The sequence below is a fragment of the Temnothorax nylanderi genome, unplaced genomic scaffold (genome assembly GCF_030848795.1).
Source record: "Temnothorax nylanderi isolate EJ_2023f unplaced genomic scaffold, tnyl_v1.0 TNYL_tig0007_pilon, whole genome shotgun sequence".
NCBI lineage: Eukaryota > Metazoa > Arthropoda > Insecta > Hymenoptera > Formicidae > Temnothorax > Temnothorax nylanderi.
The window spans coordinates 1,362,205-1,387,431 of record NW_027249069.1 but is presented as its reverse complement, the minus strand read 5'-3'; the positions used below and the strand labels follow the sequence as shown (position 1 = coordinate 1,387,431).

The window sequence follows — 25,227 nt, the reverse complement described above, 5'->3', positions numbered from 1 at the left end:
GTATGTATTTTTCTTCAAGAAGAATTTAATTTGTATGCGGTATAATTGCAATTGATTGAAGTAATATGAAATTTCTGAATTTTTTGACGTCAATGAGATTTGATGAAGAAAAGAAGGAAGATGTAAGAGAAAGAAACAAAACGACGACAAGATTGAAACATGATGGATTATTTTAATATCAGATGTATAGAAAATAGAAACAATAACATTAGAAGTAGAATAGTTTTTATAGCATCGTAGTTTATGGTTTAATAGCACGAGCCTTGGTTCTGCAAGCACCACTCAGGTGTTAAGCTGTCCGAGTAGATTTTTCGTTCGGCGAGTCTCTCGCGATGCCTCAACATTCTCTGTTCAGCGTGATGCCACTTGGAATCCGGCTCGCTCCACAATCTTTCGGCCATCGCAGCCGATCTTGGCCACAATCTCGAATCAATATTAGAGCTGCCCGCCTGTTCGGTCCAAAGCGCTGCTTCTCCACCTATGGAAAAAAAAAATACGTAGCAAATTAGATGATCAATTAAATTGTAATTATTTAGCATTTTAGCATATCAATGTTATGAACCGGATGTTAATGAATTTATAAGTTCAACAAATCTGTACTTTATATTTCTCTGTTAAATTTGTTTTAACTAACATGTCTTAATAATATTCTTTTGCATAATAGCCCTAAATTTTGCTCTTCGAGAAGATCTTTGGGGTGACGCATGGCTCCGCGCTAACGCGGATAATTAGTAAACTGAAGGGTCCCGGGTTCGATCCCGACCCGGCCTTCATCCCACATTTTCCTCGTTTAGTCGTTTAACAACTGACATCCCCCGATTAAGATAGTTTAAGAGGAAATATATCCTCGCTTAAGAGGAGGTTTTATAAATATTTTTGTTCTTTTTTAACATAAGTAATATTTCTCAAAATGTTTATCAGATAAACAGTTTCTTTCTTTTTCTATGGCCTTTTCTACAATATTGCTTCTGAATGTCGAAATAATTGTGTATAATTTATATCAAAAATTGAATTTATCAATTTTTGAGCAAATATTATTTAGAAATTTTATTCTGACAACACCGCTGCGTTATGGTGCATTATCTTAATGCAATTATTGTGAAATTTCTCTCCATTTCATGATATAATTATTGTACAATATTTGGGCAATTTTCTTATCGGGGAAAGTACTAATAAAATTTTAATAAAGAATTTGCCTAGAATAAGATGTTTTTTATTCCCGTATCCTTGTTGCTTGATCATCTCTAATGGAGAATTTTCATAGATCTTTTGCCAACCCTTGTACGGCGAGCACCAATTGTTACCCTCGCCTATCCAAGCTCCGAATCTATGTACGAGAAGAGGGAAAACATAATTAATACTTATTTCTAAGAAGATTTAATATATGTTTATAAAATATATTTAGCGCGACTGATACACGTACTTATTAATGCTAATTTTTTATCTACAAACAGTCAAGTACTTGATACACATTACGGTTTGTAGTAAAATAGATAAATATGCAACGCTATATTCCATAATGTTTTCTCACCCACAGTCAAGGTACAAAGCATCGTAATTTGAGAAAATGATCTTGAAGTCGTTTCGCAAAAGCCTGCCGATAGTTGGGTCGTCGCTGGTCGTCCAAATCTGAATGATATATTTCGCAGGATCCAGATGTTCAATGTTCTCCTCGCTCGTCAATCCGCTGGTCCACAGGACAGCCGTAATGTCCTTGCCGCCGTTGGCAATCTTCAGCTTCTCCAGAGCTCTGTCCTGGAAGTAATCCCACAATCGGTAGAAACTGGTTTCGTTAAGATCCCATCCCCTCTTCAGCATCCAATCGGTGATAATGCTTTGGGATTTCCAGCAGTTGACGTTTACTTCGTCACCGCCCATATGGAAGATGTCCGGTTGTTGGAAATCTTCCAACATATCCTTATAAAGTCCCTCAAGGACCTCGTACATTCTTTCGCTGGTAGGATTCAGCTGACCGCACGGCGGCTCTAAGCAATAGTCCTTCCAGGGCTCGGCTTTGAAGCAAACTGTCGCATTGTCGCCCACCTATTCGTTAACATATAATAGATTAAAGTAAAAAGATAAAGAAAAATGGTGTAAATTGTATTTGATAATGATACATCTATAATAGATTTTAATTTCCTTAATTTTTCTTAATCTTATTTAACTGTTTTCTAATTATTATTTACGATTGTCATATTCACTTGCTGATAACGAAGTTATTACTCACCCACTGCCAGCCTTCGCCAACGTGCGCGGGTGCATCAAACTCTGGCAGGACTCTGACACCGCGAACCAAGGCGTAATCGATGATCTCCCTAATCGTCTCGAGAGTATAGATCTTGGTCGGCGCGTAGCTACCATGCTTGGCGAAATCAGGCCATGTTTTGCTAACATAGGGGAAGCTCTGGGAATCGGTGATATGCCAGTGGAATGTGTTCAGCTTGGACATGGCCATACCGTCGATCGTCCGCAGAATCGTCTCCTTGTCGATATAGTTTCGGCTCGTGTCCAAAACGATTCCGCGATAGGGATACTTCGGGCCATCTATAATATGTGTCTCGTTGGATATTCGAACTTGATTGCGCAAATCGTCGAAGACGATCAGTTGGCTGAGGGTCTCCAATGCGTGTCGAGCTCCGAAGTACGTGTTCGCCGTAATATAAGCTTCCACCTAGGAATTGTTTTAATAAACTTTAATAAACTGCGAATGTGTATATACTAAAAGTAAATCTCGATGTGCAATTTTAATTAATTTTTTCAGATGTTTCTTTCAACGGCATTTAGTTTTTTGTGTTATTTACGATTTATTTTCTATCACCAAAAATAGTTTAGAGAGAAAGATAGAAAGAAAAATGATGATAAAAAAATCTAAAGAATAATAGGAGATACGTATGAAGAAGAGAATTAAATCCACTAACAATAAGTCCTAAAAGAAGAGAAGTAGAGGGAGATAAGATTAATAGAAAGGACAGCGAAAGAAGAAAAAAATAAAGGAAAAGAAGCAGAGAATGAAAGCAAGGGAAAGAAAAAGAGAAAATAATAAAGAAAATCATACGTTCCAATCTATGCGGAGGAGAGAGAGGAGTAGCATAATATAATATGCGGCGTAGAAATAACATAATAGTACCCGAGAAAAAAAAGGGGATATAATATGGTCAGATGTAAGAATACATTATTAGATATGAAAAGATCTAAATAACATGTAATTTTAGATGATTATATGTAATTCGAAATTTGGCGCGATATGAGCATATCTTTATATAATCATATTCGACTTGATCTTAGATATGATCATATCGTGCCAAATTTTGGATTTGATTATATAAAATCATATAAAATTACATGTTATTTAGATCTTTTCATATCTAATAATGTATTTTTATATCTGACCATGTTATAGCCACTTTTTTTTCTCGGGTATAAACGAATCAGATTAAAATAAATCTAGATTAAATTAATTGAAAAAAATAATAAATACATATACAATACGATAAAATTTAATACAAAATTTAAATGAAGTATATACTTCCCGTCACGTCGTGAAAAATTGCAATGGTCTTAATTTATCTGACTAACGCGTCACCAGTGAATTTGGGAGATCATATGATCATTAACGAGACACAGTATGACCTAACGATGAAACACGATGAAACATGATACCTATATGTATATACGTACATACTATGCATATATGTACTTCTCCTGAATGTATGAAAAAAACTCGTTTTTATGTCCAAGCACCTATAAACCAGCAATTGTGAAATGTTACACACTATAAAATAATGAAATCGAAACTTAAGCCTCGTTAAAACTGAACAAGATATTAATATGTCGCCAACAGTGTATTCGACAAAATTTCATTTCGAATCCAAGAAATTGTGAAATACATTTGTCACATATATTTTGCCGGATACGAATTTAGTAATAAAAATGGTAGTCACTAAAATTTTGTCACACACATTTGTTTCCATACATTAATTATTATCTACAATGTCGACGACAATGTTTCTTGGTCAGGACGAAGCTTTAAAACGGCCAATAACGCATAACATCAGTGACGTCTATGTGTCTTATTATTTTTAATGTATCTCGAAATAAAAGAGATTTTTTTTATTCGACACATATATAAAATTTTGATGAAAACAGTTCTATTCTCGAGATGTTTACATAAATACTATCTCGAATAATTTGGGGTTTCTCCACAGAAACCAGTTGTCAATTTAATGAGAATCCAAATGTAAATTTATTCAACATCGTGCTTCTCGCTCCTTTAACTTTCTTTGTTACAGCTTACCTGTCCGTCGACTGTAGCAACTTGGAGAGTGTACCTCTCGTCCGTTTCCAAGGTCAGTTTGGCATTGTCGAGATTGAGTCCTTCTCTAAAGCGTATCACCAGCCCGGTCCCACTAGCGTTCAAAGTTAGGGAACCACCGAGCTTCTTCGCGTTCTCTTTCATACGAACCACGTTCGTCTGAAGCAGATTGCCCACCGCTGTCTGAGTGGAAATTCCGGCGAGTGTGATGCTCTCAGGATTAAGCGGCACCACGCTCTTGCCGATGGACATATGTCCTGTCGGCTTCGGCCACAGGGCACCACCTTGGCCGCATGACAATTGGCATACGCTAAGAGCGACCGGGTTGGTGTCCTCTTCCGTTATCAATACCTTCTTGCATAGGCCGCCATCGCACTTGTAGTGCCAAAGAGAACTGCGATTTGAAGAGGAGAGATTGGCAATTTTTACCGGATGTTTATTGAAAAAATCTTGATTTTATCTTAACTTAATTTATCTTGTTTTTAATTTATTAGATTAAAATTTGTCATTATCTTTTTAATTACTGATTTTATTATCTAATCTTTGCGTAACTGCGTATTCTTTGACGTTGATTGAGAATCTCATTAATCGTTAAAGCATAACGATGCTTAATCGTAATTATAAGAAATACGAAACACCTTTGTATAACATATCACAAAATTGATTTTTTATAAAAGATAAAAAAGCAGTCTATGTTGACATAGAGTAAGTTTTCTGCATGCCTTTTTATTGGCATGATTAATCGGCTAAGTGTTAAAACGTGTGAAAAATATTAAATTAAATATTAAATATCTTAAGGCGACATAAGAAGTTAACATTTGCAATTTATAACAAATTTCTATTATTATGATTTGGAGGCTGCAAAACGTGTTATTAATTATATTTTCACGTATTATGGAATTGAGATAAAAATATTTTGCCAATAATCAGTAGAGCAACATGCAGCATATAGATTAATCATCTCTTTAATCCACTATCAATCTCATTGATATTTCTCCAATCCATATCTAAAAGAACGTACACCGTTTGTAGTGCGAGCATTTAAATCCCGTTGTGAGATTCTAATGTAGGTCTTTAAACCGCTAAATATGATAAAACGTTATATAAAGGTCGGTCATACGTTCTCATTCGATATTCGTGAAACGAAACTCAAACTGATATCCACAAAAGAATTGTAATGTAACGGTGCGTGACTATTCTGCTGTATAACTTAATCATTTTTTTAGTCAACTTGTGAAGAACAACTAATGTATCAAAGAATAGTACTGTATTTATATTTTATAATAATACAAAAATACATTTTTTTCTTTACTTTTAAGAGCAACGTAAAATAATTTCTGATTATCAAATTTCGAAAAATAATCCTCGTGTCTGTAAAGAGAATCAGAAATGTTAAGAATTGCATATTTAAGACCTAAGTTCTTTTATAAATAACGTCACAGAGCATGTGATTTTTTTTACATTTTTTCACCATAAAAGTGCATTAAAAAAATCTCTAACTTGTTAAATATTCTCCAAAACTAATCGATGAAAAATCTAAAAAAAAAACTTCCCACGCCGATATTATTTATAGAAAGATAGAAAAGAGCTTATGCTTTAAAATTTATGCAATTCGTAACATTTCTGATTCTCCTTACAACCCGTTTAAGCAAATACAGTAAATCATATTTTATCATGTCAGCAATTTAAAAAAAATTTAAAGAACGTATAAACATTCATTTAAAAGAACGTAATTTATAAATCATTTAAAAAATGCAAAATTATTTTACATTATGAATTCATAATATCTCCATACATACGATTTTATCAGAGGATAAAAATAATTCTTATCGTTAGCAAAAGAAGCGGCAGATTATCTCATTATTGTTCACTATTACGTCGTGAAAACATTTCTAAGTAGATGTTTACGATATTGTTGCACTCAAACTCGAGAAGTGCGAGAAGGCACGGTAAGATACTCAATAATTTTCCGAATGTCTTTGAACTTCGGGAAGACGTCGCGTCGCCGTCGGGGCGACCGACGCGGTCTATTTCTCAATAAATCCCCACTTGTTGCTTTCACCGTGTACCAGGTGAATTGCCTTTCTATTTAAAACTAACATTCACGCAATCGGATAGCGCTCTATTACTTGACCGCTTTAAAATGTACGCGCTTATTCCAGCACGTGAAAGAACAAATAATGACGATTAGAGAATGCAACGAGACAAGAGCGCTTGGTACTGAAAGTCGACCGAAAGGCTTTGGTATCTAAATTTCGATGAGTCAAAATTTAGATACATCTAAAAACAAAAATCTAAATCTACTGAAATTATACCGGTATTTTTTACTGGAGCATTACTTGGCACCAAAATGTGAAAATGATTTTTATAACATATTTCTACGTGAAAATAGCGAAATGACAATCGACGTAAGCTGCATTTTCCTGTATCTAACATTAAATTCGGGACCAATCTCTCGGCTTGGTACTCACGTATACTCCTCGGCTTGATTGGCACCGTATTGGAGCGCGAGGACGACGATCAGTAGTGCGAGCATGCCGCTTAAAGTGATCGCCAGGGCTACTGTCGAACGCTCGATTGTCGTCCGTACTGTCCGTAGAATGATTTTATCCTTCGCCCAAAGATCGCATTCACACTGTGCTTGCAAAGTAGAGGGGAAAAGCCGAGTGGGGCAAAACCGATATATGTCTTTAATGTGCGAAAAATAGCACGCGCGTGGAGCGCAAATTATTTCGCTGCGTCACACAGTGGGACTATATGAAAATTAAAATATAATATATATACACACACATATAACATAGATAAATAAAAAAATTTAAACCGAAAAATATCGGTCTTAAGAATATTGTGCTGCTTGATCGCAGATCTAACAAAATCTCGATTCTCGTAACATCGATCTTCCGTCCTTTCCAAAATTATATAATTATTCTTAGCACAATAAATGATATTACTGTATTTTTACGCGTTGACGTTTATCCGTGTGCATCTAAAATTAAATCCCTCTTTTTTCAGCTTATCAAATTACTGTATTATTCAGCCGTAACATAATACATGTAACACGTGATATACGTAATTAAAAGTCGTAATCAAATATTCACTCAGCTATTCGTCATTGACAAAATATTTGTGCGAGACGGAAGTGTCACCTCGATAATTCCGTACACCTTCAAAGTTGTACTATTTAGGATTACACGAGTGCAGAGTTTATAGTTGCGATTATTGAGTACAGAGTAGAGATTTAACAAAGTTTCTTTTGTACTCGGGTAATACTCGGGTTATTACAGTCATTATAAAGCTGTTTATAAACACACCTTGTTTCATGACTAACCAAGCAAGTCGCACTTGAACTTGACACCGATTGATAATTATTATCGTCATATCTTAGTATTCAACGAAGATTATACTCCTCTCTTTTCTTTTAAATTCTGTAACAATTGATCTTTAAATTATTTTAATTTCTTAGGCCATGTTGATTAAATCGTGATATTTATGATATGGATATTTGCAAATTAATTGCAGCAACTTCTCAATTAACGCATTAATTGCAAAATAATTTCATATACACAATTTAAGCGTAATATACAAGTGTTTTAATACAAACAATAGCGTGACGCTATTAATAATTCAATAAAATTTGCAAAATTTGTTGGTTTAATTAGTATAAGTTAATTGAACCAAGAATACTGCAAAATATAAAAATTTCGATCTTTCTCTTGTAAGTTTATCCGATTTTTAGAAAGTTGCATATATTTACGCTTATTACGCTTGTTTATTTACGGTAATTTATATATATATATATATATATATATATATATATAAGTAATATTAAGTATCATGCATAGATAATATGTTCTTTAATAAATATAGAAGTTATTGAAAACGTAAATTACATATCATGTGGCAGCGTTTGCAAAGAAACATTTGTTTGTCATAATCTGGTCCTTTAAATTACATTTATCCTATTCGTCTCCGCGAATCGCTCTGTATTTGGTCAGTTCGTTCGGGAAAACTCGATTCAATTCCACCAGCATGTTCGCCTTGAATTTCCTATAGGCATCGATTTTCCCTTTCACCTGTTCATTCTTCGTCAGAGCTTTCTCTATACAGTCTTTGGTATATAACTGCGGATTTCTCCCTTGGTCGATATAACTGAAACAAGTGTTTAACGATAATAATAATTTCCTTAGCTGCATCGATTATGACATCAGTATTATAATGACTTACTCAAATACTTCCAGTGGCACATGGACGTCTTGTACCTGAGACTTTAGCTTGTCAATTTCCTGTAGGCCATTGACTAAGCCTTGACTGTAAGGAAAAACAAATCTGTCAATGTACTTTTGATAAATTTTACATTTCGGGTGATATAAACTACAATTTACACAAATATAAAGTCTCAGCTGAGCGAACTGTAATTTATAGCAAAGAAAATAATAAAGCTACATTGTATTTTCAAAAATGTGCTTTTCTTAAAAAAACACACACATTAAAGATCTTCTAACCTGTCTAACTATCGGATCTCAAAAGTGCTCTTCTAACAAGTACATGCAATAATTTATTATTGCTCAATTGTGGCACGAAGTGGAACGCTCGTTGTCGTACAACCTCGCCGTTGCGAAGTTAATTTATAAAGATAATGCCCTTATGTGTAAATATGCAAATCTATGCACATTGCACGAATACTCACATCTTTTGATTCAGTACGTTTTGCCCTTGGGGTTGAAAATCGCTCACTATAATGCGTATTTGCCGTACGTTTTCGATAAAGAGCTCCAATTGAGCCTCCAAGTTCTCCAAGGCGGACGCCATTTTTGTTTACAATCGCCTCCGTCCCTCCCAGTCCTTCCGAGTTTCCGACTGCGTTCAGTGCGTTCCAAAACCTCGCTCGAGCAACTCTTTTAGAACACATCGTAGTGGGGGAGAAATTACTTTGGGCGCGTTCAGCAGAACAAACCGCTCAGTAGCAGTCGAACGTGATTGGCTCTTAAGCCTTGTGTACACGATACTACAATGCGAGTCGCAAGAATTGACCAATCACAGTCGATTATTCTCCTCAAATTCGACTGTGATTGGTCAATTCTTGCGACTCACGACTTTGCGACTCGCATTGTAGACCCAGCATCGTGTACACAAGGCTTAAGCCTTGTGTACACGATTAGAAATCGGTCCGAGTTTCGGTTTAAACCAATCAACTTGCAGCTCTTACAGAAAAGCAGCAGTTTCATTGGCTTAAACCGAAACTCGGACCGATTTCTAGTATCGTGTACACAAGGCTTAAGACCGTGATTTAGACAAATATTTGTTTTTAACAATATCTCGTTAGTAATTGCGTTTTTGTAATTGCGAATATTTATTTAATATTATTTTTTTTTTTTTTCGTATCTTCGTGCTCGGTGGGAAAGAGGGAAAGATAGCGGAACTAGCGGAAGACAGAAACTGCAATGGCCGTCTAGAACACGTCGAGCTGACGTGTCGTGATATTTTTTCGTCTCCCGAGATTCTGCTTGCAGTGAAACATGATTACGTTTAAGCGCGACAAGAAGGAGGAGGAGGACGGTAATTATGAATTTAATATTCCTATCTTTTTCTTAACGCGAACGTTGCTCGCGAACGAAAGTTGGAAGTCGCGCGCAGGTTATCGGGTCTGTCAGGTTGTCAGTCTCGGACAATTACAAGTAAACACATTTTCAGATGTCAGTGATGAGTCTACGGAATACATCGGATTTTGTAATAATTTCTTACGAACGTACATTTCCAAATGTTATACGCGTTATAAATCTTTAGAATTTAGCGTTGATTGACACTACCGAGCACTGACACATGTCTTTTCTGTCTGATCAAGGCGGTGGGAACCCGTTTCAAAACTTGGAGAAGACCACGGTTCTTCAGGAAGCACGTACATTCAACAACTCGCCCGTCAATCCGAAAAAATGCGCCCACATTCTCACCAAGATTCTATATTTACTCAATCAGGGCGAACAGTTGGGTACAACAGAAGCCACCGAGGCTTTCTTCGCCATGACCAAGCTGTTTCAATCACGCGATGTCATCCTGAGACGGCTGGTCTATCTGGGCATCAAAGAATTGAGTTCCTTAGCCGAGGACGTGATTATAGTCACGTCCAGTCTTACGAAAGACATGACAGGGAAGGAGGATTTGTACAGGGCTGCTGCCATCCGGGCGCTCTGCACCATCACCGACGCCAGCATGCTGGCGGCCATCGAGCGCTACATGAAGCAAGCCATAGTCGATCGTTCGCCGGCCGTCTCCAGTGCTGCCCTTGTCTCGTCCTTGCATTTGACGAGCGTGTCGGGCGACGTCGCGAGGAGATGGGCAAATGAGGCGCAGGAGGCGTTGAATTCCAACAACGTGATGGTTCAGTATCATGCCCTGGGTGTCCTGTATCAAGCACGCAAGGCGGACAAGCATGCGGTGATCAAGCTGGTCGCCAAACTTATGAAGACGAACCCGAAGAGCCCTTACGCGGCGTGCATGCTGATCAGAATGGCGTATAAATTATTGGACGAGGTGGACGAGGGCGAGGAATTCATAGGATTCATCGAGTCCTGTTTGCGTCACAAGTCCGAGATGGTGGTGTACGAGGCGGCGCACGCCTTGGTCAATCTCGGAAGAAGCGGCGCCAGAGAGATCGGACCTGCGATCAGTGTCCTGCAGCTCTTCTGCGGCTCGCCGAAGCCGGCACTTCGGTTCGCCGCAGTCAGGACTCTCAACAAAGTTGCGATGTCTCATCCGGCGGCGGTCACAGCTTGCAATCTTGACCTGGAAAATCTCATCACAGACTCGAACAGATCGATCGCCACTTTGGCGATAACCACTCTCTTAAAAACTGGAGCGGAGAGTTCTGTTGACCGTCTGATGAAGCAGATCGCCACCTTTGTGTCGGAAATTTCGGACGAATTTAAGGTCGTAGTGGTCCAAGCCATCAGGTAAATTTGATTTCTCGAGTTACACAATAACATCGCTAATGTATATATTTTTCTTCTAAAATCTCTTTTTCTCAGGGCTCTGTGTCAAAAGTTCCCTCGCAAGCACGCGGTTCTGATGAATTTCCTCTCGGCTATGCTGAGAGACGAGGGCGGGCTCGAGTACAAAGCGGCGATCGCCGACACCATTATAGCCGTGATGGAAGGAAACGCGGAAGCCAAGGAAGCGGGGCTCGCGCATCTCTGCGAATTCATCGAGGATTGCGAGCACATCTCCCTCGCCGTTCGCATTTTGCATTTACTTGGCCAGGAGGGACCCACGTCGAAACAACCGTCGAGATATATCCGCTTCATCTACAATCGCGTTATCCTCGAGAGTGCCAGCGTGCGAGCAGCGGCCGTTACTGCATTGGCACGTTTCGCTGCCGCCTGCCCGCCCTTGCTTCCAAACGTGTTGGTGCTGCTCTCACGTTGCCAGCTGGACTCGGACGATGAGGTACGCGATCGTGCGGCTTACTATTGCACGATTTTGCAACAGCAGTACGACCCGACTATATTGCCGCTGGTGCAGCCGCCCTTGCTGTCGGTACCGACACTGGAGAGGGCCTTGAAGAATTACATGCTGACACCCATGGAAGAATCGTTCGACATTTCTCAGGTATAGTATTCTGATTTTCTGAGAAACTTTCTTATGAAAGCGAGACAATTACCCACTACTCATACATGTCTTTCTTTTTCATCAAATTTGTTTATTTACATTGAATTACAGATACCGCCAGCTCAGACAGTAGAGGAACCGGCTCAAGTCGAAGTGCACACCACTATCAAGCAACCTCGTTTGACCAGAGAAGAAAGCTTTATGGAGAAATTATCGCAGATCCCGCATTTGGCCAAGCTCATCCGAGACACGTCGCTCCTCAAATCCTCGCCGGTGTTTGAACTAACGGAATCCGAAACGGAATATAATGTCAAATGCATCAAACACACATTCCCTGAATTTCTCATTTTGCAGTTTGACTGTGTGAACACGCTCTCCGATCAACTTCTCGAAGATGTGGTAGTGGCCGTTGAACCTCCTACAGGGTAAATATCCTCCTTATATTTTTTATGACAGATGTTGTAATGAGTCGTTTATTTCAGTTACTCCATTGTGTGCGTAGTACCATGTCCGCGATTACCTTACAATGAACCAGGAACCACCTACACAGTATTGAAATATCCGGAAGATGTACAAACGAGTGTCGTTACCATTCCTACGACGTTACGATTTATGGCAAGGGATTGCGATCCAACGACGGGAATACCAGATGCGGAACAAGGATACCACGACGAATATATGGTAAAAGATCAGTTTTAATGATATAACAAAAAGTGACTTTCATATAAATACTTCTGCGAGCAATGCATTGATACAAAAGTAATATAATTTCTTAAATCTCATGAGAGAAAAATACGCTTGTTTATAAATATTTATTATATCAACGAAATTATTATTCACAAAATTAACGTCATTTATTAATTTGTATATAAATGCGATTTTTTTAGTTGGAAGATTTGGAAGTGACTCTAGCTGATCAAGTACGTGGCGTTGGTAACAGAGGCATGGACTTTAATACCGCTTGGGATACATACGCTGCGAAAGGATTTGTCAAGCTAGAGGAGACATTCGCTTTGGGAGCTACAGTGACGTCTTTGGAAGGAGCGATTCAAAGTCTTACAGAATTCTTGGGCCTAGAAGCTGTGGAACGCAGTAATAAGGTACAGAGCGGAGCGGCTGCTCACAATCTGCTCCTGAGTGGCGTCTTCCGAGGAGGAAAGGAAGTATTAGCACGTGCTAGACTAGCGCTGAATGGAACGCAAGTTTACGTGCAACTATCTGTTCTCTGTCAAGATCCAGATGTCGCTGAACTAATAGTCGCGTCCGTAGGATAGAGATCGCAGTGATACAATGTAAGAATTTTCGCAATAGGAAGAAATACATTCGCTGATTGCTGTAAAATAATTTTTATAATGTAAGATTATCGTTATATATACATGGAAATTATTAAAGAATACTGCTTGTATTTCTTTCCGTCGTTAATATATCATGTGACTTTTCTTTAATGTGTTACAATAATCATTGAACAACCTTCTGAGAACTCCGAGAACTCACACAATAATGATAATGATGTTGCAATTTTGGTCAAATTTAATACCATCGTTTAGTTTGTTATCGATACAATCGAACGGATCGTATTTCTATATAAAAAATAAATTTATTTTCGCTAACATTTGTTTCAGCAGATTTCGCGAAACGATTCATAAACAAACAGGAAAACTGACAACAATTATATTAGACCTCTCTTTCACACATACATATATATATATTCCTTTCTGCAGTTACAAATTCGTGCATTTGTATGAGAATTATAAAAGTGTTAAATAGTGGATAAATATATTGTCAGGTATTTACAGAGTATTTTCATGCACGATGCGATTGCCGTACTTGCCATTATCACTTGATTATCTGCGAACGTAAAAACTCAATATTGTAAAAAAAAAGTGATCTCACATCAAAGACGATGAACTCTACCGAATATCTTATCGTCTTTGATGTGAGATTACGAAGGTAAAGTGAATATTTTTTCTCAGATGTCCGTCAAATTGAATGACACTATAAGGATAAATCATTACTTTTAGTAGCAGATTACCCCGTCTGTGTACGCCAATCGCGATAAGTAAATACTTACAAAAATCTAACACTACCATTACATCAGTTCTTTGTACGTTTCATACAATCAATTTTGTATATGATCCATTGTCTCATTGATTGTTAAAATGCTCTTAAAGCTGCAATTATACTGCATTTTACTTTAAATGCGTATGCACATTAAATAAGTTAGACTAGCTGTTTGCGCGATTGACAATGTTATAAAATGAGGTGGAAATAATAGTTGCCTAAAGATTGCTCGCAATCCTTATCAGGTCCTTATCTGCTCCTTATCAGGTCTTGAAATATTAAATATTAAATATTAGCCGTTAATATATATGCTGTTCGTAATCTGTTCTCGCCACTGAAAACGTATTTTAAAAGACGTGCGTTCGTTATTGGAATAGTATATGAACTCGCGCAATTCATAATTCTGGAAAGATCACGCAATTTCATACGTTTAGTCGACATTAACGTATTGACCTGTAACTGTAGCGGTTTGATGATACCTTCTTCTTCCCGAAAAATCTTCGTTCTCTTCGTTCAATTGAGCTGAACACGTTTCAACACCCGGATGCACCGGGGTCACTACTATCTGCTCGTAATCATAAACTTTCCTCCTATATAACGATAAAATACAAATTATTTTCTAAAGAAATCTTTACACTATAATTTTTTATAAATATTCTAACCAGTATTCTGTAATCAATATTCTATAATCGATTCTTAAGAAAAGAAAACAAGGGAACAAATCATTTCCTGTCAGATCTTTATAATTCTTGAATTTATCGTTTCAAGAGAATTGTGAAGTAAATAATTAAACTTACCCCATAATTCGAAGTAGTGCAATCCGAAACCATTTAAATAATTGGAATTCCGCAGAAATTCCAGGTTTTACAGCAGGGTTAGCGTGACCAACGTAACTCCAGACGAGAAACACGACGACGATATTAGCGATCGCATATCCCCAGTGTACAAGAAACATTATAACCAATTTTACAAGGCACTGCAATGTGAATGCGCACGATATTAATCTTGCAACTAAATATGTCAGGAATATATCTCTTAAAAGTGATATATACAAAAGTACGGATTCTTTTAATGAATAAATACTCACGCCCAATAAAGAAAACCATCTATTGCACAAAGGGCTGTACCAATTTCCTAACTTATTGTGTATGTGAACTTTTCGTTCCGGTGTACTGGAAACACTAGCATTATCTTCGATGCTCGGCGACGAATCCACATATACGTTATTGTCGGAAATACTGTTGTTCCTCTGTAAACGTTAACAAACATTGGAAAAATCTTCTAAATAGACAATAATAATGCATGTTTCGGTAGATGTAATTTCTCACCATAAGATTTTTATGCCTTATTCTCTCAGGGAACAGACTGTCCAAATCATTGTCTGTGTCGGTTATTGAATTGTTCCTACTTGCGGAACCGTAATTGCGATCGAATGTTGGAGACTGCGTACGGAATCGTTGTTCCCGCGTATGCCGAAGATCAAATGTTTGCGCGAGGGCGAAGTATGCATAATCTAAGCAGGCGTATGTTAACAGGAATGGCATCGTCACGATTGGAGCGAGTGTATTAATTTGCCCGGTAATGATGAAAGTCAGCGTTACTACAGCAACAACCAGCATAGCATATATAGGTACTTTATTTGGTCCTCTCTGAAAATAGAATAAATATTGCTAACAAATCGTTATGATATAAAAGAGAATTGTAGGATTTCATGATATAAAAATATTATAATTTTCTTAACCGTAGAATAGGATAAATCTGATCCTCTGTTTCTTATTATCTAGTATGTCTAGAAGACAAATTAAAAAATAATATTCGAGGAATAATTACCCCTCTTTGCAAGCAGCTCATTCCTGGTATAACATTTTGACTGGCGATAGACTGGAGAACGCGAGGTGTGCCGTACATGGCACCCAAACAGCTACTGAATGACGATACATATAGACCAGCGAGTAACAACACCGAGATTGCCGATACCGTCGACGCTATTGTAAAATTGGTGAGCAAAGCATTTCTGACGCAAGTTGCCGCAAGAGTCAACGAAAAGCACAGATACAAAAATGTCCTGCAAGTAACAAGTAATTGTTTTGATGTAAAAATGAAAAAGTTTCTGAAATAACTCACACATTGGAAACAATTTATCTTACCCGGTTCCCAATGCCGCCAAAGTACCATTGGGAATGTCACTAGATGGATGCCTCAAATCTCCGCTCATGTTAATTCCAGCTAAGACACCGGTAACCGTTGGAAAGAATACACCGAACACAGTAAACCAGCTGTATCCATCCTGATAATCGGGGAAAGTGTTGTTTTTCAAATTTCCTGATAGCCAGCCTTCAAAACCAGAATCTGCACACATAAGTGATAATTTCAGTGCGTCTAATTTAAGATACAAAGACACTCGGCAACAATTTTATATCGTAAAATATATGATTTTATGACATGATTCGTTGTATCATCTCACCGATGTTGGTATGAGTGAAACTTCCGACCATGAAGTCAACTCCAGCGAGGAGTAGGATTAGAAGGAGAATAAATTGCAATTTTACAACCCACTTAACACCAGCCACGTTAATTACAGACAATAGCACAACGGCCGCGCACGCGAAGCCGCGTTGTGCCCATGCCGAATCCAAACCTACAAGACCGGCCATCGATTCCCCAAAACCTAAAACGTTTAGAGCACAACCCACCGCCTGAAATAAAATCCACAAACCGATTCTTGGAATCGCTGATAAAACGGTAGAATGAATTTGCTCGTTTCTACCTGTCCAAAGCAGTAGAGCAGTCCGATGGAGCCGCCGAATCTGGAACCCAGCACGTGCGATAACAAAAAGTACACTCCGCCACTTTCGACTCTACATCGTTCGCATATCCCAACAGCCGACAGTACTGTCACCAATGCGATACACACTGAAATCATTACAATACATAGTATTCTCCCTCGATATCTACATATTTTGATAACATCGACTTAATTAAAAAGAGCAACAAGGTTTATATATTCTTAGAAAACTCTTTCTCTTCTTACTTTTGTAAAAGATACACTCGCTTATAAATCATCTCACTTATAAAAAGATATATTTTATGAAAAATATATTTGGCTTGAGATTCTACTGTTTCTACTGTTGACAATAATAATAAATATATTAGTTATATGTCTCATGATATTACCTGTACTAAATATGATCAATACTGCATTCAAAACGCCTGCTTGACCGACTATCCAGCCAGACCTCAGAAATACAATTACACCAAATATGTTAATAAGGCAAGACGTAAAAACTCCATCCCAGGTGCCGAACAACACAGGTTGGGAGATGAAGAAGTTCGATTTCCACCAAGGATCTGAACTCTATGGAAAATACACAAGACGGATGTGATACTGCGATGCTGTATAACGAATCAGTGTTGCTTTGTACGATATTCCTTACATATTCCTGGGCGAACAACTCGTTTGCACCGGCCTGATACATTTCCGGCCCGAGGGCATTGTTACCGTCCTCGCTATCCCTCTTTGCGTTATCCCGCGCCTCCTCCGGATCCCGTAAACCGTATCTAGCCCAATCGACGTCTCGGTGTACCCGAACGTCGCCGTTTGGAAGTCTGTTCTCCTCGTTCGACCCCATGTCTTCGCTGCGCAACAGCACGTGAGCCAGTATAAACAATATCAGTTCCTGCTCGTTGATATCAGTCTCATTCAGGTGGAGATCGTTACAAAGCTTCTGTGCTCATAATAATGCCATACTTGTCAAAGGCTGAAATGATTTCAGTGAAATCTTACGGTACTTTCTTCTCGCGGTGACAACGCGTACAGGTTAGAATATGAGATCCACGAAATAAGATATCTTGAACGCTGCACAATAAGCAGCGGAAAGTGTTCCGTGCATGAGAGCTTATCACATGCTCGTCTTATCAAGTCGCTGAGTCCGCATTTTTTTCGCGATAATTATCGTTTGCTGGTGACGTATGACCGTGTGAAAGGAAACATTTTGGGTGCACATGGGTGCACTTGGTACTGCAACAGCTCACTGAACGGCTAAGTAGCAATAGAACGTGATTGGTTGGATGAGTTGGATCCACAGGTAAGAACCAATCATCAATGTAGCAGCAGCAGTAAGGATCGAAGCAAAATGATCACGTGATTTAGGCAGCCAATCAGACTTATATCCTTCAATTTCGCTACCAAAATCGCCATTTTTTACTTAACTGTAAGGCGCGAAATATGAACGATGTAAGGCCACTTCAATATCAGCATATTTTGATAATCAAAACCAAATGTCACTACAAAAGTGCTTTTGTCTATTAATAATTAATATTATTAATATTTAGGTATATATGTTAATATTTTATTCTTTTGATCTATTTTTCTATAATTAATCTGCGTTACACGTACAAACACACACACGTGCATTACACACATATTCTCTTAAAGAATACCTTCAAAGAAGCTGCACGTTAAAATATACATTTATTCGTATCAATGAGATTGTAAACAAGATATGCTCAAGCGGAAATGTATTAACCTAAAAACACATTTATTCGCTGCAATTACTTTTTTTTTTAACAGCGTTACGGTAAAAAATTCGAAATTTTTTCAGTACATGTAGGATCGATGTTGTTAAGAGAAGGTATTTTAATTTTATCTACACTCCACTTGTGAAATCGTCAGTAATCTTGCGAGCAAGTTATCGTGTCCCGTTCGTTCACCCACGTATCGCAGAAGCGTTCCGGTGAACCAGTCTTTGACATAATATGACGATAATTCCACAATAACTTTCTATCTCTTTCACCAAGTTACAATATATCTATTTATGTACATATAAGTTATTTAAGCTCCCCGCCTCCATTTCTCCCCGTTGCTGAACTTGGTCATTTCCCGACCACTGACGCCGCAGGTACCAATTCCCACACGACCATTTACGTTCTCTGGTGTAGCAAAGATGCTCTTCTTTATGACACCTTTTTTCGTAGACTGCGGAGAAACAAAAGCAATTAACAGAGCAATAAACAGAGACGTGCTTTAAATACATCTGCAGATAAATACGCATCATATAAATAAAGCTTGTGCTCACCTTGTTGGTAAATGCTAGCCACTTGTTCTTCTCCAATTCGCGTTCCTCCTCCAGTTCTTTGAATCGCTGTAATTTCCTCTGCTTCTTCTTCTTAAGATATTCCCTTTGCTTGTTTGGATCCGAACTCGCAACTGCAGCTGCTTGCATTTTTCTGTAAATAAATAAATCGATTATCTGGGTAAATAAATAGAGACGGCGCAAATTCATATATATGCTAAATAATTATTTTAAAAAACCGTTATTGATACTTGTATATTTTTATCAGCATATTCAACTCGACGAGTATAAATATTAACATATCCCGGTGTGTGTACCAATTACTTATATATAACTTATAAAAATTGGCACATTTTTTTTTTTTTTTTGGTAATGTCACAAAAAAGAGTAAAATAATATTATCTTGTTATATCTAGTTAGTGTATAGAATACAATTAGAACTTCTCAATTTCTTTTACACATATAATTATACTATTAATTTCCTTTTCAAAGATACCAGAGAATATGATACCAGAGAATCAGGGACAGTCCTTGTTACCTTTTCCTGGACCGCGACGATGCACACGAACCGCGTGACATCAAAGGATAAATGAACGAATAACGAGCATATTTCAGACAGAATACCGTATCAAGTTGGTGGAGTTATTGTTGCCAATTCAGAAATAAGATAGGAGGAAAAATAAATGATTAGTAAATCGTCTCACATCCTTTACGTTTCTCAGACAAAATTGTATGCAAAATCGTAAGGAATATTTTATATTGGTTCACAATAATGCGTTATTGCGGACATCATAGATCAGAAATGACTTACTTTGATTTTTGATCTGCCCAATCTGATGCTGGCCTCTTAGCAACAGATTTTAGCTGACTAAGCATAACGACATCGGTATTCTTGTATTCATTGAACGTTATATTTGCTACCCCATCTTCGCTTATCGTGTCTATAGTTGCCTCATAATACCTGCAAAATTTTACAAAATATGTTAGAAAAAGTTGTACGAGATACTTTATTTCAAAATAACTTCAGATACTTTACTGTACTTTTTTGAACAAATTATTGTCAATATGTTGTTTTCTTAACATAAATAGTCGATTCATGATTAATTCTTGCTTTACCCTTAGCCTTTTCTGCCTTTTTAATGTTTTCTTTAATATTCAATGTTAAATAAAGTTTGGTAGTAAAAAATCAAATTAAAATTCTCTTAAAACAAAACCGTCCGATATTAACTGAAAAAATAAATTTAAAAAATGAAGCATATAAATAATTTTTCCAAAATCCTTTTTGACTGATCATTGAAGTTTTCAATACCATCAATAATTTTATCAAAGCCTTTGTATCATATCACATAGACTTTAGGTTTTGATAATAATGACTTGGGGGTAAAATATTCAGCTTCTGGAACATTTAATGTATCGATATGACACTATCGGCTAACACTGTACGTGAGTTCATCTGAATGTCATCTGTTGCACAATTCAAACAATATTCAATTGCAAACAGTGACTGCAGCCCATTTGATGCTACAGATGCTTTGAAGCGTTCTTCTTGTTCCTCTTTCTTCACTGAAAGAAAGGAGAAGAGGAATGCTTTGAAGCATCTGTAGCGTTAAGTGGACCACAGCCAGTATAACGCATAAACGGTACCCACTTGCCGTCCTCGCTCCAAGGTGCCATACACTGATCGCCGACTTTCCACTTATTGGCCAGAACTGCAAGCAAAATAGGATCTTTAGGGTCCATGCCATTGGCCTGTCTTTTTTCCTGCTGTTGTGACTTAATTAAATCATGTGTCAGCTTTATTACTTCCTTCAGATCGAACTTCAGTTTTATCAACTCCTCGTTATTCGGATCTGTCGTGAGAGCCGCTTCCACCTGGAGCACAATAAAGCGTGAGGAGTCGCGGGGATGGTCGTAGATGAGTAAAAATGGTAAGCGAGACCGATCGATCGTCACGCGAGGTTAAGCAGAGGAATAACAGGACTCACCTGCTGGAGCTGCAGCTTGTAATTCTGTAAGTCATCCATGCTGCCCGACTTGTTCCGGAGACGGATCACTCAGAGCCACGTCGCGGCACGCGAAACTCGGCCTCCTCTTTTCGCTCGAATCGAAACTATCGCGAAAATAAAGCGTTTCTTCCTCGTAATCACTCGCAACAACTACAGTCCGAAGTCAACTCCAGTTGACAAGCGCAAGATCGCTCGGCGAACAATGCTGCCAATTGTAGCGCGTCGCTGAGACTTCCTCGTAGATGACGACGACGGTCGACGCGTTGCGAGGGACTGATACGGCGAACAAGAACGAAGAAACAAGAATTTATTATCTGTCTGGAAGAATCCGGGATCACTGTTCAGACGCTTTCGGAAGGCGCCGATGTTGAAAGGTACAAATACCATAAATCACAAAGTTGGCTAAAGTGATAACTCTGTTTGCAAGATGGCGGCACGATTGCGCTACGCTAATGGCTTATTTTTTTTTTTTTTTTTTTTTTCTTTAAAGATGGTGGATGGTAAAGATTCACGTGATAAACAGAAGTCAAACAATGTTCGCCAGTAAAATGTTTCTTAATTCGAGGTCTGCTTGATTTCTGTCATCAGTCATCATATCTTGTTGACAAATTTTGTTATATTCCTGCCAGCATCCTGCTAACAGGTTTGTATACATATATCGGATCCTATACATCAAATCTGCAGCCGACAAAATTTGTAACAGACACTTTGTAGAATTTGTTTTGATGAGAAAAATATTAACAAACAAGTATTTAAAGCAACAGAATCTTAAGTTGACTTACAATTAGTGAAAGCAATATTAAATTAAAATGGTTCATTGTTTTTGTCTTTGGTAGCGGTGTAATTGTAATACTAACCTAAAAAAGATTCGCACGTGGTCGTATACTAGGATCAACACGTGACATTTTCCTTAGGCATTACTTTTCTTTAAGTACCTGATGATATAATTGTACGAAAAAGTAAAATTTAATCAGAAACAGAATTTACAATAAGCAAGGTGTACGTATTAATAATATATTATTTAAGTAAATATTGTGACAAACGTTTCTATCTGTAATAAAGTCAGGATTTATTTTTATGCGGGGTGAATATGTGTTATTCAATGCCTTATCTAGCACATACACCATGGTTTGTTAACTCTTTTTTTATATCGTTTGTTTTTAAATTTTCGAATCTTAAACTATTATTATTTTCATAACTAAATTAATTTAAGCCATTAAAACTTTAACTTAATTTAGAAAAAATGTATTGATCGCTACCAACTTGCTACCGTCATTATGTACATAAATTTGTAACATTTTGTAGAGTCTCGTGTGGATCAAGATTGGGATAAAATAAAAGTAATGGATATAGATGCGAATAAAGTTGTTCACGAAGAGATGTCGATGAACATGTCAACGTCGGAAGAAAATAAAAATATACTTCAGGAAAAGATAGAATTATTAACGTCACATCAATTGATGTATGGTGAAGGATCGTTGAAAGAAGAATGTGAGGCAAAGCAGCTAGACGAACAATCATCCAAAGAAAAACACGAAGCGATGTTCTGTGATGAAAAATTAGAGAATGAAAGAGCAGTTATAATCGTCAATGAGAAGGAGATTCTAAATAGGGAAAATAAATGTGATAAGCTTAACGTATCGATAATGTTAGACACAGAGGAGACAGAAAGTACAATTAATAGCTGTGTTATATCTACTGATATTCCAAATATCAGTACTCAATCAATTTCAGAGGAAAACGATGAGACAAATGCACGTAAGTATCATACAACTGCTGAAAATATACCTGATATTAGACAAGCTTTACAAAAATCTTTAGAAATCATAGAGTGTAATATGTCGAATGATACTAATATTGTGCAAAGCAAATATTTAAATAAAGTAATTGATCAAGTTGCAGAAGTAACCATTCGTAATAATGAGATACAAATGAACAATCCATCACCACAAAAGCAAAGTAAGCACACACGCGTATTGGTTTATTAAATAAAAATTTCATCTTGAGAAAAATATTTACTTTTCTATTTATAATACATAAAAAGTAATTTGCATTATAAATTCGAAGATATCGCATATATTATAAGTACATTTGAAATCATATAAAAACATTCATTGAAGTATTTTATGTGCATATATTTTGTTATATCTATTTGACAGAAGATAGGACGTCTTCTCTCAGTGTTATTGCTGCAGAATATGGAGACACTTCAGATTCAGATGGCGAAAAGATGGAGGCAGATACTACAACTAAAAATCAGCACACTATGCCAGAGATACAGACACAACATTTGCAGTGTTATCGTACGACTGAAGAAAATTTATCATGCGAAGAAAGTGATAGCGATGATGATTCTGATAGTAGTGTCGACAGCAGCAGCAGCAGCAGTAGCAGCAGTAGTGATAGTAGCAGTGACAGTGATTCAAATGATATTACAATTATTGACAAGTATTATTATCTTCTTATAAAAGTAAAATTATAACGCATATATTTAATCATTTTTTATGAATAGAAATAATAAACTTTTTATATTTAACTTTTTTAGAAAAAAAGGAAGCAAGGCAAACATAGCAAAGAAGGAAAAGCATATAGAAAATGAATTGGATGATCTTCCACCAATAGAAGACTTACAAATTAGCGTCCCCGAAGTTTTATGTAATCCATTTGGCAAGGTATAATTAATATAAGCTAATTATATATATGTAGACATTCAGAAAATTATAAGATAAATTAATATCATGTAACAGCAATACAGTAACTTCCAAATATCTATTTGAACATTTCAGATTGAAAAGATAGTGGAGCAATTAGTAATCGTAGAGCCAAAACCTGGTCAGCCTACACTTGATCTGGATACAATTTTATTCGTGAATAAAGGAACAAAAGCACTCGGTAAAATATTCGATGTGTATGGCCCCGTAACCGAACCACATTACTGCGTTCGTTTCAATGACGCTAAGCACATGCAGGACAATGGCATTAAAGTGGGCATGCAAGTTTATTACTGCCCATCGAATAAATCGTATACGTTTTTCGTATTCCTACAGGAGTTGAGAAAGTTGGTACTTGGACGAATCTAGCATACGTTACATGTGATTGTAACATATTCAAATAAACGTTTTCTTGCAGGCTAAAAGCTTGCGACACGGCTGGCGATGACGAGTCTCCGGAATTTTCAGACGATGAAGAAGAACAAGCTTATTACGAAAAGTTGAAGCAGAAAAATAACAAAGATTGTTCTGACGGGAAAACTTCGCAGAAAAAACCACGTCAGACAGGTGAGTGTATTTCAAGTTGCTACAGTTATTACAAGTAACTAAATAATTATTGCTAATCGATTTCTAGAGTCTTCCTATACAACACCGGCCTGGCAATCGAATCACCCGTGGAACAGGAATAGAAATGTTCGATCTCAGAGATACAATCAGAGGAGACAGCGAAACTGGAGTGGTGGCAATCGTTTTAATTCTGCACAAACTCCTGGACCATACCCCTATCAAGACCCTTGGCAACAATACCCGTATCAAAATAATGCTCCTTGGCAGCCAGTTCCACAGAACATGCATCCGATGTCTAACAGATCGTATGCAGGATACGGAACATCATATAACGCGCCACATTTGGCACAGGATGGTAATTTGAGCAACACGGACGGTACAAACCAATATTATCAAGGTACCTATCAGAATTTCCAAAGTTACAATATACAAAACAATTTCCAAAGTAACGGTGTACAAGATCAATATTCTGAAGTCTCTTTTGGTGCTCCTCCGAGATTTAATCTTGCATCTCCACCCGTAGAGATGAATTGCCATCAATTCTCCAATACGCCATATCCGTACATGAATATGCCTTCTTATCCGACTCATGTGCAATCGTCACTGCAAATGGCAAATGCTAATGCATGTTGGCCTCCACCAGCTCCTCCATCTTTAGATACACCAAGTACGACGATTGAAGATCCAAATTCGTCTACATGACTTCATTCCTTCTTTTATGAATATATTTTATATTTTCATATCGAAAACATTTTTCATCTCCAATATCATGTAATCTATAATAGGATTATAAAACAAATATACTTGTGTGTAAGTAGTATTTTCTGATCTCATTTTTTTATGTAATACGTTTAAGAATGTAATAAATGACTTGTGAAATAATTATATCCACATTT

At 37.2% G+C, this 25,227-nt stretch overlaps 6 protein-coding genes across 10 annotated transcripts; 2 read left to right on the top strand and 4 right to left on the bottom strand.

The window, feature by feature from the left end:
* Positions 1-152: 152 nt before the first annotated feature.
* Hexo1 (Hexosaminidase 1) lies at positions 153-7,931 on the bottom strand. Of its 2 annotated transcripts, XM_071719324.1 has the most exons (7): positions 7,624-7,931; positions 6,784-7,065; positions 4,295-4,706; positions 2,228-2,671; positions 1,532-2,043; positions 1,197-1,327; positions 153-478 (listed from the first exon to the last, which is right to left on the bottom strand). In XM_071719324.1, the coding sequence occupies exons 2-7, from the start codon at positions 6,846-6,848 to the stop codon at positions 249-251; spliced, it is 1,794 nt and encodes a 597-aa protein (XP_071575425.1). In that variant the 5' UTR covers positions 6,849-7,065; positions 7,624-7,931; the 3' UTR covers positions 153-248. The 2 variants fall into 2 exon arrangements, with proteins under 2 accessions (XP_071575425.1, XP_071575420.1); XM_071719319.1 differs by having other exon boundaries at positions 6,784-7,931.
* Positions 7,932-8,149: 218 nt separating this feature from the next.
* On the bottom strand, positions 8,150-9,160 carry Med10 (mediator complex subunit 10). Its single transcript, XM_071719336.1, has 3 exons — positions 9,000-9,160; positions 8,537-8,620; positions 8,150-8,461 (listed from the first exon to the last, which is right to left on the bottom strand). The coding sequence occupies exons 1-3, from the start codon at positions 9,119-9,121 to the stop codon at positions 8,272-8,274; spliced, it is 396 nt and encodes a 131-aa protein (XP_071575437.1). The 5' UTR covers positions 9,122-9,160; the 3' UTR covers positions 8,150-8,271.
* Positions 9,161-9,615: 455 nt separating this feature from the next.
* Gammacop (coat protein (coatomer) gamma) lies at positions 9,616-13,354 on the top strand. Its single transcript, XM_071719189.1, has 6 exons — positions 9,616-9,868; positions 10,155-11,259; positions 11,335-11,914; positions 12,026-12,339; positions 12,397-12,595; positions 12,802-13,354. Exons 1-6 carry the CDS (start codon positions 9,829-9,831, stop codon positions 13,186-13,188), a joined length of 2,625 nt encoding a protein of 874 aa, XP_071575290.1. The 5' UTR covers positions 9,616-9,828; the 3' UTR covers positions 13,189-13,354.
* A 245-nt stretch (positions 13,355-13,599) lies between these two features.
* On the bottom strand, positions 13,600-17,975 carry LOC139780542 (solute carrier family 12 member 8). Its single transcript, XM_071719198.1, has 10 exons — positions 17,410-17,975; positions 17,150-17,330; positions 16,743-16,888; positions 16,440-16,671; positions 16,123-16,324; positions 15,806-16,040; positions 15,304-15,624; positions 15,063-15,224; positions 14,773-14,951; positions 13,600-14,565 (listed from the first exon to the last, which is right to left on the bottom strand). The coding sequence occupies exons 1-10, from the start codon at positions 17,602-17,604 to the stop codon at positions 14,406-14,408; spliced, it is 2,013 nt and encodes a 670-aa protein (XP_071575299.1). The 5' UTR covers positions 17,605-17,975; the 3' UTR covers positions 13,600-14,405.
* A 452-nt stretch (positions 17,976-18,427) lies between these two features.
* On the bottom strand, positions 18,428-21,230 carry Spf30 (Splicing factor 30). The gene is made up of 5 exons (XM_071719254.1): positions 21,033-21,230; positions 20,696-20,919; positions 19,859-20,008; positions 19,051-19,201; positions 18,428-18,950 (listed from the first exon to the last, which is right to left on the bottom strand). The coding sequence occupies exons 1-5, from the start codon at positions 21,069-21,071 to the stop codon at positions 18,807-18,809; spliced, it is 708 nt and encodes a 235-aa protein (XP_071575355.1). The 5' UTR covers positions 21,072-21,230; the 3' UTR covers positions 18,428-18,806.
* A 276-nt stretch (positions 21,231-21,506) lies between these two features.
* Positions 21,507-25,218, top strand: LOC139780552 (uncharacterized). 4 transcript variants are annotated; one of them, XM_071719231.1, is made up of 9 exons: positions 21,507-21,696; positions 22,359-22,811; positions 22,956-23,012; positions 23,213-23,501; positions 23,599-23,725; positions 23,840-24,111; positions 24,183-24,331; positions 24,399-24,728; positions 24,855-25,218. In XM_071719231.1, exons 2-9 carry the CDS (start codon positions 22,397-22,399, stop codon positions 25,031-25,033), a joined length of 1,818 nt encoding a protein of 605 aa, XP_071575332.1. In that variant the 5' UTR covers positions 21,507-21,696; positions 22,359-22,396; the 3' UTR covers positions 25,034-25,218. The 4 variants fall into 4 exon arrangements, with proteins under 4 accessions (XP_071575332.1, XP_071575322.1, XP_071575342.1 ...); XM_071719221.1 differs by having other exon boundaries at positions 22,950-23,012; positions 23,216-23,501; XM_071719210.1 differs by having other exon boundaries at positions 21,508-21,696; positions 22,950-23,012.
* The last annotated feature ends 9 nt before the right edge of the window (positions 25,219-25,227 follow it).